The sequence below is a fragment of the Myodes glareolus genome, chromosome 1 (assembly GCF_982192425.1).
Source record: "Myodes glareolus chromosome 1, mMyoGla1.1, whole genome shotgun sequence".
NCBI classification, from domain to species: domain Eukaryota; kingdom Metazoa; phylum Chordata; class Mammalia; order Rodentia; family Cricetidae; genus Myodes; species Myodes glareolus.
In genome coordinates this window covers 68,289,399-68,302,776 of record NC_142026.1, presented here as the reverse complement: position 1 = coordinate 68,302,776, position 13,378 = coordinate 68,289,399, and the positions used below count along the sequence as shown (strand labels likewise).

Genomic DNA, 13,378 nt, shown 5'->3' with positions numbered 1-13,378 from the left:
TTCTCTGATTTTTTAAATAAATTTCCTGTGCTTTTCAGTTGAACTTCTTCTTCTATACCTATTATTCTTAGGTTTGATTATTTTCATGGAGTCCTATGTTTTCTCAATATTTTGTGTTCAGCTTTTGTTATATTTGATGTTTTTTTTGATCAATGAGACTATTTTTTTCTGTTGTATATTTAGTGCTTGAGATTCTCTCTTCCATCTCTTGTATTCTGCTGCTTATGCTTTCATTTGTGATCCTGATCATTTTATCATAAATTCTATTTCTATAATTCCTTTGGTTTTTGTTTTTTTTATTGTCTCTATTTCAGTTTTCAGGTCTTGAATAGTTTCTTTCATATGTTTGATTGCTTTTTCTTGGTTTCCTTTACGTGATTCATACGTTTCACGGTAGAGTCGTGAGGATTAGGAATGTTAGGTAGGTAGAACAAAGGTAAGAGTAGTATTGGGAAGGCCACTCAGCCTTCTGAATGAGTTTTGAGTCTTCCCATGTTCAATTTTCCATACAATTTTATACTCCAATAAAATGCGGTAAAAGAAGCAAAAGACTTTTTTTTTTTTAACATGATACAAGGAACAACTAGAACCGTTATTTTTGTCAATACTTTGAGACTTCAAGCCTTTAATTCATGTGCAAAACATTCTGTTGTTTAGGCAGTGAACCCACCTTAGAACAAGTATGCTGAAAGGAGCAACTCCCTAGGTCAAACCTCCTAATTCAAAAGAAGGAGCAGAAGGATGCTTGAATTCTCTGAACTTTGGTCAGAGTGGCATGGATCTATCTCTATGGGCCATCTTGATATCCAAAACACAAAGTAACCACACACTAGGTCAGGGTGTGTAGCCCTAGTTGCTGTCAACAACTTTGAATGAGTGCAAACTCTCTGACCTTCAGACAAGGTGAATTAGGATCACATTTTTTGATCTCCATAAGAGAGTCATTCACACTCCAGACACAGAGGAAGCAAGATGAGAATACCTTACAGAGAAAAGGTACCAAATGATGTGTGTAGACCTATATAAGAATTATGGATTTATTTAAGCCTAGAAGCTAGTTAATAATAAGTCTGAGCAATAGGTCAGAGAGTTTATAGTCAAAATAAGCCTCTCTGTGTGTGGATTTTTTAGGGACTGAACAGCAGTAGTACTAGGTGGACAGAAACTTCCATTTCAAATGGCACCAAACATTTGGCAAGAATTTTAAATAAAGCCTGAAAAATCTTTTTAAAAAAGGATTCTAGATAAACATGAGCAGAGTAATGTGCAGTTTCTTGGTAATTGTTTTTTCTCCGGTAGGCTCTGTTTGCTGGTGGCCAGCAGATGTATGACTCTTTTAAGAGAGGCTTCCTGATTCAGCATTAGTTGCAAAAATATCACAGCTCTTTCAAGAGTCTCTGCAACCAAACACTTGAATGGTGTTTATGAGTTGCTGACATCAGGCTTCTTGGTGATAGACCTAGAAACTCCAAAGAGTTGTAACAAAAGATGTGGCTTCCGCCAGTTCCTCCACCGTGAATGTAGACCCACAAAAAGTTAAAGAATGGTATTGAGTCAGCAGCTCAAAATGCAGCTTTGCTACCAGTCATGTTGGTTAACAGATTAAAGATATCTGAGGCCAGAAAAAGATTGAGATATACAGTAAAGATGGATTCAGAATAAAAAAAAAACATCTGAATGTTTTATGGAGTGTTTAAAAAGATGTAGGCTTTGGAGAGGAAAAAAAGATAGAGAAATTCAATAAAATAAGAAATAGTGTAGTTAGGTGTGGTGGTACAAGTCTTTAATTCCAGCACTTGGAGGCAGAGGAAGGTGGATCTAGGTGAGGTCAAGGCCAAGCTGGTCTACAGAGTGAGATCCATGATAGCCAAAGATAGAGAAACCTTGTCTAAAAAACCAAAATTTAAAAATTAAGAAAAGATACAGAATAACAAAGAAAAAACATGAAGATGGAAAATACAGAAACTCTGGGTACTGTATGTTATTGTGTTGTCTTTGAATTGTGTGACTGCTGAGGAAGGAGCAACAGCTGCTAAGAGACCTTTGATTATAAATGCTGCTGTATCAATCCAACCGATATATTTCAAAAATGCTTTGTCTTCAATATTTTAGTCAAATGAAATGTCATTTTTGATAAGATGTTTTGCTTTTGTTTCCACAGTAAATGAGAGGCTGCAGATTCATTCTTGATTAAGAAAATTAAGGTTTGATCAAGGAAGACTCCCTGAAAATTCTCCAGTAGCAGTAGATGGATCAGATGGTCCAACATTTCAGATCACCTCTATTACAATTTCTTCTGAGTTCTGCATCCAGAACAGTTTTAAGGCTGTTGGCTGAGATGATCCAGACTTACCAATATCCCACTCAGGGCTTGACCATAGTTCTGAATGTTCTTTGGGTGGCCAGAAGATTACCAGTTTGTTTCCCCTGGTCAGCAAGAAGTAGCCTTGAAAACTATATCTGCATTCCCAAAGAATGGATTATGTGTGTTTGTCTTTGTTTAGAGTGTTGGTTACCAGTTGTTATTGATAATGGTCAGGAAAAAAGCTAAACAAAGGAGATTAGATTCAGGGGTTTTGTTTTGAAAAGAAAAAAAATGGGATAATGCTGTGGGATAATACTCTTGTACACTATAAAGACTTATCAATCATATTTAATATAACACTGACTAGCCAGTAGTCAGACAGGAAGTATAGGTGGGGCAACCAGCATAAGAGAATTCTCAGCAGAGGAAAGGCAGAGAGTAGATAACCATCCAGACACAGACTAAGCAAGATGAGAATGCATTACTGAGAAAAGTTACAAAACCACATGGCTAAATATAGGTAAGAATTATGGTTTAATGTATGTGTAAGAGCTAGTTAATAGTAAGCCTGAGCAACGAATCATACAGTTTATAATATAAGCCTCTGTGTGTTTCTTTGAGACTCAACAGCTGCAGGACCAGGAGGGACAGAAACTTCTGTCTTAGCCTCAAGTTTTATTTTCCTTTTTTTTTTTTAATAAACTGCTTTCTGAGTAAAATTTAGTGTGTTTTATTTGGCTGCTTCTCATTGTAAACCATAAAATGTTTAGAAAATTCTGTAGCTTGAGATGTCCAGTTGCTGAGGATTCCTTTCAGTGGGCTGGAGAAATGTATCAGTGAATCAGAGCCATTGTTGATTTACCAGGAAAGCCTGGTTCAGTTCCCAGATACTTCCAGGTGGCTCACAATCATCCTAGGATCCTGGGCATGCCAAGGTTGCACACCCAAACTTGCAGGCAAAACACACATGCACACAACAAAAGAACAGTTTATTTGCTGATGTTGAGGCCTGCAATTTCTTTTCTGGTACCTTTGTCCTGAGACCCTTAAATGCCTGTTTCTGCAGTTCTAGAGGCTCTGAAACGCTTTTCTAGGCTTTGTGAACCAATCCACAGAATGCAGACATATTACCAGAAACAGAAATATAAATTTTAAAACTTCTCAAAAGCAAAGCTTTAAGCTCTGTGTTGTAGTGCAAGTCCTTATTTTCAGGATTTTGTAAACTGAGGCAGGCTAATTTGTATTAGTTTCAGGCCCAGCATGGTCCATACAGTGTGACCATCTCAAAAACAATTTTAGAAATTCACTATCTTTTTATATGTTAGATATATAAAACATAAAATATATTTCAGTATTTAAAAATACCTGTTCTTCCTGGAATTTCTGTGAGTTTTCATTTATTTACGTATTTTTAAGACAGTGTTTCTCTGTGTAACAGCTCTGGCTGTCCTGAAACTCCTTTTGTAGGCTAGGCTGGCCTGGAATTCCTCCCTCTGCCTACTGCTTGCTGGAGTTAAACATGTGTGTCACCACCTCCAGGCTTAGTAGTTTAAAGTAATTTAAAGACTTGAAAAGAAATCTTCTCAGACTGGGTGTCACTGAGACTTAGGGTGCTGGCAAGGGGCAAAGATGTGGCTACGAGGTCCATCTCAGGTCAGCTCAGACATTCCACATCATTTGCCTTCCTCACAAAATTTAATCATATCCTGTCTGCTCTCCTCCTGCCTTTCCTTCAATTATAAAAACTGGAGATTGAACCAGGGTCCTATACATAGTAAAAATAGAAAGAGGCATCTGGCCCACTCAGGTAATATTCTAGTTTTTATTCCTTTTGTTTTCCTATTTTTTGTTTTTTGAGACAGGGTTTCTTTGTAGCTTTGGAGCCTTTGCTGGAATTAGCTCTTGTAGACCAGGCTGACCTTGAATTCACTGAGATCTGCCTGCCTCTACCTCTCAAAAGCCGTGGCTAAACGCATGTGAAATCACCACCCAGCTCCCTGGTTTTTTTGTTTGTTTGTTTGGTTGGTTGGTTGGTTGGTTTTGGTTTTGGTTTTTTGTTTTATAAATTCTAATGAAAAGTTCTGGTCACATATCTGTGATTAATCTCAATGTCACTCTATAGCTCAGACTGTCCTTGAATTTGCATTTCTCTTAGTGTAGTTTTCTAAATAGCTGGGATTATGGGTCTATGACCCCAGATCTGGCTTTTACTCTTATGTAGTTCTTGACAATATTAAGAGTGTGTGATTATTCTTCTCTTTTGAACACCTGGAAACTCACAGAGTGATTTTGTCTGCTGGTGCTTGATAGTTTCTTCCTTTTGATACAAGGTCTCTTGTAGCCCAGGCTGGTTGTAAAGCTACTACGTAGTCTAGGCTGGTTTCAACCCCACATTCTACTCTCTCTATCTCCAATGCAAACAGGGCTTCTGTTACAACTTGGCATGTAGAATCAATAAATGGTTCTAACTATCATAACTGTTTCAAGATCTGGCAATTGCTGCAAATAATAAAAACACAGAGATATTGGGGTTCAACATGAAAATGAGATATTAGGGTTCAACATGAAAACAGAAAAAGTAAAGCAGCCAAGCCACTATAGAAGTTTCTATACCAAGAGACTATACCAAGACTTCTATAGAAGTCTCAACTCTATCAAGTTGGGCAACTACGGTCTAAAAAGTCTAAGTAGACTGAGCTAACTAAGCAAACACAGCCTCTCTCTGCTCCCATTTTATATTCCCACTAGTGCTGGGATTAAAGATGTGTGACTCCCTAGAACTGTGATTAAAGGTGTGAGCCACTGCCACCTGGATTAGTTTCTCTACTGATCTTGTGTAGCCTGGCGTGATCCTGAACTCACAGAAATCCATCTGCATCTGTCCCTCAAATCCTGGGATTAAAGGTGTGTGCCACCACTTCTTGAACTTTTTGATTTAGCTTTGCCCTTCTGATATTCAGGCAACCTTTTTTTATTAAATCAAACACAAAGCATCACTATAGTCAATTATTCATAAATGCAGCCAACCTGGGCAACACGTGGAGCTCAAAATCTTTCTGGCCTTCAGCACTAAGAGGGCAGGGCCCTCTTAGTTTCCAATTTCCGTGAACATTTGGAAAACTTGATTAAACCAATCAGGGACCTGTTTACCCATAACTTAAATGCTAGCACTCAGGAGCACGAGACAAGGAAATGTCCATCCTGAGTCTATCCTGATCAACATAGTGAATTTTCAAATACCCTGGGCTAATAAAAAGACTCCCAACTTAAACAAAAAAAGAAAAAAGAAAACAAAACAATTATGTTTGAATCAGTAGGATTCAGCCTTTCTGGGAAGGGCTGATACTGAGGTAGGGTGTGTGTAGTGGATTAGAGGGCCTGTCTGGTGGGAGGAGCCACAGAGTGGGTGGAGCTGTTTGAGTTTCCACCCTGGAGAAGATATTTAAGCACTGTTCCCTGGAGCATTATTTAAACTCAGAAGAATTTGAGCAAGGTGCAACAACCTACGGATTTTTTGGTGACTTCAAGCCTCAAAAAAAGGTAGGTTGGAGGAGCAGTCATGGTGATGGAGAGAAGGGATTAGAGGTAGAAGAACCTTGATGACACTTCAGAGCTGGTATGCTTTCAGATTAAAGTTCCTCACATTAGCAGCATAATGGGGGGCAGGGTTCTTTGAAAATTCAGTAGCTTTTTGCAAGTTTACCCCATAGATGTGACCACTGAGAACCAGGTGAGTGCAGAGATTGTGGTAGCAAGGGGCAGAGTATTGTTTAGACCCCAGGGTGCTGGTCCAGCTACTATGCTTTTAGCAGTTTTCTCCAGTAAAGGCACAGGTCTGAGCAGAGTGTTGTCTAACAAACCTGTAGTAGTTGACGGTAAGGAACTTTCAGTTCTCCTAATGCAGCTTCCCAATTAGCTATGTCCCCAGAACTGACTTATGTAAATTTTTTTGAGTTTGAAATTTAGCGAGATAATTAATTTCTTCTTTTTTTATTAATTAGATTTCAAAAAATGCCATTTGAAGTTCCCACTTCCTCCCTTTCTCCCATTCCCTCCACACACCATCCCAATCCACTACCCTCCAATCCTCAGAGAGGGTCAGGCACATTGCTTTGGGGAAGATCAAAGGTCCTCCCTACTATGTCTAGGCTGAGCAATGTATACATCCAAAGAGAAAAGGTTCCCAAAAAGTCAGTACATACAGTAGGGATAAATCCTGGTGCCACTGCCAATGGCCCATCCATCTGTCCCAGTCATGCAACTGTCAAACATATTTAGAGGGACTAGTTTGGTCCTATGATTTTTCCTTCCAAGTCTGACTAGAGTTAGTGAGCTCCCATAATCTCAGGTAGAGTGTTTCAGTGGGTGTACCCATCATGGTCTTGACCTCTTTGCTCATATAATCATACCTCCCACTTTTCATCTGGATTTTGGCTGCTCAGCTCAGTGCTCCAATGTGGGTGTCTGCCTATGTTTCCCTCAGTTGCTGGATGAAGGTTCTATGGTGATATTTAAGATATTCATCAGTCTGACTACAGGACAAATCAAGACCGGACCCCCTCTCATTTATTGCTTAGGGTCTTAGCTGGAGTCAGCCTTGTGGATTTCGAGGAATTTCTCTAGAGCCAGATTTCTGCTAATCCTATAATGGCTCCCTCAATCAAGATATCTCTTTCCTTTCTCTCATCTCTGTCCTTCCTCCATCTGAACTGAGAAGAAGGTATATTCTTTTGTGTTTGGGTGGAATGTTCTATAGATGCCTGTTAAGTCCATTTGATTCATGACATCTGTTAGTTCTCTTATTAATCTGTTAAATTTCTGTCTGGTTGACCTGTCCAGTGGTGAGAGTGGAGTGTTGAAGTCTCCTACTATTAGTGTGTGTGGCTTGATGTATGATTTAAATTTTGGTAATGTTTCTTTTACCTATGTGGGTGCTCTTGTATTGGGGCATAGATGTTCAGGACTGAGACTACATCTTGATAGATTGTTTCTGTTAGGAGTATAAAGTGTCCTTCTCCATCTCTTCTGATTGATTTCAGTTTGAAATCTATTTTGTTAGATATTAGGATAGCTACACCTGCTTGTTTCTTAGGTCCATTTGATTGGAAAAACTTTTCCCAACCTATTACTCTGAGGTAGTGTCTGTCTTTGAGTTTGAAGTGCACTTATTGTATACAGCAGAAGGCTGTATCCTGTTTTCATATCCACTCAGTTAACCTGTTTCTTTTTATAAGTGAATTTAGTCCATTGATATTAAGCCATCTTAATGACCAGTGGTTGTTAATTCTGGTTATTTTTCGATAGTAATGTTATGTGTTTCCCTTTTTCTGGTTATGCTGGTGGGGGTTATCAGTTGCCTGTGTTTTGTGGGTGCAGTTAGCTTCCTTGGGTTGTGGTTTTCCTCCTAGTATGTTCTGTCCGGCTGGATTTGTAGATATGTACAGGGAATATCTTGTTTTCTCCATTGACGATGATTGAAAGCTTAGCTGGGTATAGTAGTCTGGGCTTGCATCCATGGTCTCTTAGTGTCTGCAGCATATCTGCACAGGACCTTCTGGTTTTCATGGTTTCCAATGAGAAGTCAGGTGTAATTCTGATAGGTTTACCTTATATGTTACTTGACGTTTGTTCTTTGCATCTCTTAATATTCTTTCTTTATTCTGTATGCTTTGTGTTTTGATTATTATATGGCAAGTAACTTTTTTTTTTATCAAATCTATTTGGTGTTCAGTAAGCTTCTTGTACCTTCATAGGGATATACGTCTTTAAGTTGAAAAAAGTTTTCTTTTATAATTTTTTGGATATATTTTCTGTGCCTTTGAGCTGGAGTTCTTCTCCCACTGCTACCCCTACTATTCTTAGGTTCAGTCTTTTCATGGTGTCCCCGATTTCATGGATGTTTTGTGTAATGACTTGTTGAATTTAATGTTTTCTTTGATCAATGAGTCTATTTCCTCTATGGTATCTTCAGCACCTGAGATTCTTTCTTCTATCTCTTTTATTCTGTTGGTTATACTTGTCTCTGTAGTTCCTGTTCATTTACCCAGATTTTCCATATCCAGAATTCCCTCATTTTGTGTTTTCTCTATTATCATTATTTCAGCGTTTAAGTCGAGAACCCTTTGCTTCACCTGTTTAACTGTTTCGTCTTGGTTTTCTTTGGTTTCTTTGAGGGATTTACTAATTTCTTCTAATTTTTTGTTCGTCTTTTCCTCCATTTTTTAAGGGAGTTTTTCATTTCCTCTTTAAAGGTCTCCATCATTTTCACAAAGTTACCTTTAAAGTCGTTTTTTTCTACTTCTTCTGGGCTGGGATGAACAAGTCTTCCTGTCATGTGGCCACTGGGTTCTGGTGTTACCATGTTGCTTTTTAGGTTTTTGGAGGAATTCTTGCATTGGCACCTACCCATCTCTTTCTTCAAATGATGCCTGCAGTGTCTTGCATCTTGGTCCAATCTTTGCAGTGGCTGTCTTAGTGTTTGGTAATTTTTCTTGGTCTGCTCTGTCTGTTTCAAAAAGCCTCTGAAGTCTCTATAAGCCTGCTCTCTTGGTCTTCTCTCCTGGTTTGCTCTCTTTGTGCCCTCCTTTGTCCCCTCAGTATTGTATCAAGCTCTGAGCTCTTAGGCAGGGTATTGATAGCAGCTTGGGAGGTCCAGTGGATGGGGTTGGATAATGAGGGAGCCTACCCATAGGGAAGTCCCTGCTGCCTGGCTAGAAAAGCCAAGGAAGTTGGGGGAGGGGTCTGGGTTTTTGTCCCATTGTGGAGGTGCTAGAGAGTGGTATGTCCTGCTGTGTGGCTGTTCACTCACCTCTTAAGTCCCCTCAGTATTGGAGCAATCTGTGTTTCAGAGTTCCACCAAGGATGCATGAGGATAGGTGGGTTTGGGGGTGGGGTGGGGATAGTCTCATGTAATCTTAACATTACTAAGTGTTAGTGATTATTTTTTGTTTTTAATCCCTAGAAACTCTTGGAGAGCTCTTGGAGAGAATTTGTTGTTGCTTCATTTTGTTTTTCATTTGAGACAGAATCTCCTGTAGTGTAAGCAGGATTTGGAGATTCTGTGTAGTTTGTGTAGGCTGATCTTCAACTCCTGATCTGCCTTTGTGCTCCTCCAGGATCAAATAGCCCTTTTATCCCAACCCGGCATGTAGAAACAATAAATGCTCTTAAAATAAATATCCTTTCAAAGAACCAGCATTTAAATGCAATAGCCAACAAGCTGGGCAACAAGTCAAGCCCCCATTTCTTCTGTTTTAGCACCAAGAGGGCATGGCCTTAGTACTAGGTTTTATTTTCTATACAAACCTGTCACTCCATAAACTTTCAGAAAACAATGATTAAGCACTTCGTGGTCCAGGTTACCCACAACTTTAATGGTACTACTCAAGAGGGTAAGGCAAGGCAATCTCTATGAGATTGATGACTGACTGTCTTGTCAACATAATGGATTCCAGATTAGCCTGGGTTAATAGAGAAATCCTGAAACAACAACAAACAGAACAATTATGATTGAATCAGTAGGGTTCTCAGGTGTGTGGCTGAAATCTGAGTGGCACCAAAGCCTGGGTGTGGGTAATGGAATTGAGCCTCAGTAGGGGAAGAGGAGTCAAAGAGTGGGTGGAGCTTCTTGAGTTTGGAGAAGATATTGAAGCCCTGGTCCCTGGAATAGTGTTCAAACACAGAGGGATCTGAACAAGGTGGAATAACATACAGATTTCCTGGTTAGTTGGGTCCTCAAGAAAATGGGTGTATGATAGGTCAGTTGGGGGCTGCCTTGATGGGGTGAGAGGGATCTGAAAAAGCAAGATCATTGGTTACACTCTGAGGACTGTATGTGTGTTTGGAGTATGAGATTCACCACATTCCCAGTTTGATGGCTTGAAGTACCTGTGAAAATTCGGGAGATGTTTGTTTGCTTGCTTACAATGTAGACTTGAACACCGAGAGCCAGATGAGTAAGTGCAAAGATTGGTGCAGTGAGGGTCAAGTGCAGTTGAGACCGTGTGCTGTCCCAGCTACAATGCTTTTGTGCAGTGTTCTCCAGTCAAGGCACGGGCCTGTGCAGGGTGCAGTACAACAAGCCTGGAACATTGGATGGTGAGACTTGAGTGTGGAAGCTGGGGACTGTATGGCTTCTCTGATTTCTGATTTTTGTCCCAGGTTCTCTAATCTACAAAGATCTCACAATGGAAAACAATTATCATATGATACCAGGATCTCAAGTTCCTCGGGATTTTCCGTTGGCACCTGGTCTAATACTGATTGGAAGCCCCAATGTGCATCAGAGTTACAAATCCTCTAGCATGCCAGTGAACCCAGTCACCCAAGATTCTTCAAGTACCTCAGGTCCACCATATTCACAAGATTCTCAAGCCCCTCCAACGACACACATTTCTCCCAATGATTCAAAGAGACAACAGAAGCGCACAGTGTTCACCAAGGAGCAAAAGCTGGTCTTACAAGCACATTTTGATAAGGGAATGTACCTGAACCAAAAGCAATGCAAGGAACTCTCTGAAACATTAGGTTTGAAGGAATCGAATATCAAGGTATGACTTCTCTCCTACCTCTCTTTCCTCTAATCAGATGGCCTCTCCCCCAGAAGCCATCTGCACAATTCCCCGGATTATTGCATGTCTTGTGCCCCTCCATTATTGTGACTACTTGGCAGAGTAAAATGTTGTCTAAAGCTGATGAAACTGTTTCTAAAGTTGGATTCTTATTCCCTTTAAGTCCCTAGTTCAGAAACATGATGTGATGCAGAAGGATAATTGTACCCCATAGTGTCTTAGTTGCCTCAACCTCAGGTATCCCCTTTAAAAATCCACCTTCTATTAGAAGCTTCCTTAATCTCTGGGTATCAGATCCAGCTCATCCTGCCTTCATTTTTCTGTGTCTGTAACTATTAGAGTTCTCTGATAGCGGTCTAGTGTTTTCTTCCAGCATCTTCAGATTTATGATTTAAATGGGACACTTGCTCTCTCCTGATCTCTTTTTAATTTTGTCTCTCCAGATCTGGTTTAAGAACAGGCGAGCTAAAGAGAATCGCAACAAAGCTCTAAAACTACCTGGTAATCCTGGATGTGGATCTCATGAAAGAACAGATTCCCCCACAAGCCATGTTCCTCTTGTTACATATGCCAATGCAGACTCCCAGTCTCAGAGCCCTTGCAGAATCAGCTCTACTCCTCACCTTAGCTCCTCAAGTGACTCCTCAGACCATGGACCCAGCTTCTCCACTGCTGATCGGATGTTTGAGGAGGATTGCGTCAAGAAGAGCCCAGTTAGGGAGAGGCAGGAGAGGCAGAAGGATATAGAACTAGCTGAGAAGAGAGGCCACCAATCACATGATAGGTATGGACTTCTCGAATATTGTGTCCTTCCTGAGGCATCAGCCACCTCAGATTCTAAGTGTGAGACACAATCAGGTGCCAGTGCTCCTCCTGTACTCAGCCACTTGAATATTGCCCCACACTCGGAATCTATCCTCTCCATGTGTCAGAGACCATCACTTGTGACCCCTCCTCCTCAGTTCAGCTCCTTGAACAATTCACTAGACCAGGTATCGATTTTCTCCAAGATTGACAGGGCCTGTGAGGAGATCTTGAAAAAGAATAAGAGATCCAGGGAGCAGAAGCAGCAGAGGAAGAAGGCTAGAGAACTACCACAGATGGGAGGCCAGGATTCCCATGCTAAATGTGCCAGCCCCGATGGTACTGTCCTCATGGTCTCTGCTTTTGAGGATTCCTCATCAAAGAGACAACTGGGTGTTGATTCTCCTCCTCATGTCAGCTCCTCCATTATTTCTCCTGACTCAGAATTCATGTTACCAATGTGTGGGAGCCCATTCCATGACAGCTTTCCCCCTTCCCTCAGCCCAGATAGTTTCCCAGAGCCAGATTCCACCTTTTCCATCAATCAGACCAATGAATGTCTCTTACATGAAATATTGAAGTGTGCACAAGCTGGCCAGTCCCCAGCATCTGAAGACAGAATCCCTGGTCAGTCTGCCAATTGTGCAACATCTTCCCACCTGGCACCAACCCAAGATCCAGACCCAGTCTGTTCTCCAGTTCCCAGTGCAGCTTCAACAGCAGCTGCAGAGGCAGCCACCAAGACTGCTGGAACACACAGTGAGACAGAATCAGCTGACCCGACTCTAGTCTCCGAGAATGATCAAGGCTACAAGGACAACGCGGATCAGCTCTTTATTGAAAAGCTCTGTAAACTGGATGCCCTACTAGGTCATGTGTCACAACCTGACTTATGTGATGACTTTCCAGTGCTTGACTTCTTTTAAGGACTCCTAATCCTGATGGTGCTTACACCCGTGTCTTCAACTACCACAGAATGGAGAACACACGCAGTTTCCACCACTCAGTTCAGTTTTCTTTGCTAAGACAAAATTCTAACTCTGTGCATCCCAGGTTAACCTTTAATATTCAGAGAACTGCCTGCTTTCATTCCCACAATTCTGTTACAAATTTGAGGATGAGAATTTGGACACAAGAGTATTAATTGTTCAGGGTTTTTGTTTCTGTTCAGGGTTAACTGTTGATTATGAACACACAACTTGTAAAAGTTGTGCAGATCTTGTGAGAGAGCATTTCTTCACATTGCTCAGGATGCCTATACATTTTGGCTATCCTCTTTCTGCACACAGAATTGTGAGTTTCTCAGTATGAGGTAATACACCTGGCCTATGGGCATCTCTCCTGAATTGGTGAGTTGTATTAATCTATTGTGTCATTTATACCTTATCTTTAAATCAATAAATTGATTTTAGTGAAATTTCGTTTTTCTCTCTTCTTGGGCACTTGAGATGGCTCAGATTTAAAGGACTCTGGACCCACTTCATTTCCCAACATCTCTGTTCTGTGACCCTGTGCTTACATAACAGGGCCACACACATGAACACATGTACACAGGTACATGACACACGTACCTCCAGTGCCATGTGCGTATACTGCATTCATCCCCACAATAAAAAAGGTAGAATACTAAGCAGGTCCTTGGCTTTCTCAAAGGGTTGACTGAGCTAAGCAGGGTGGCCTAAACTTTTAATTCCAGCAG

At 40.7% G+C, this 13,378-nt stretch overlaps 1 protein-coding gene across 1 annotated transcript; it reads left to right on the top strand.

The window, feature by feature from the left end:
- The first annotated feature begins 10,486 nt into the window (after positions 1 to 10,486).
- On the top strand, positions 10,487 to 13,096 carry LOC146895937 (oocyte-specific homeobox protein 4-like). The gene is made up of 2 exons (XM_085691862.2): positions 10,487 to 10,854; positions 11,319 to 13,096. Exons 1-2 carry the CDS (start codon positions 10,492 to 10,494, stop codon positions 12,603 to 12,605), a joined length of 1,650 nt encoding a protein of 549 aa, XP_085547988.2. The 5' UTR covers positions 10,487 to 10,491; the 3' UTR covers positions 12,606 to 13,096.
- The last annotated feature ends 282 nt before the right edge of the window (positions 13,097 to 13,378 follow it).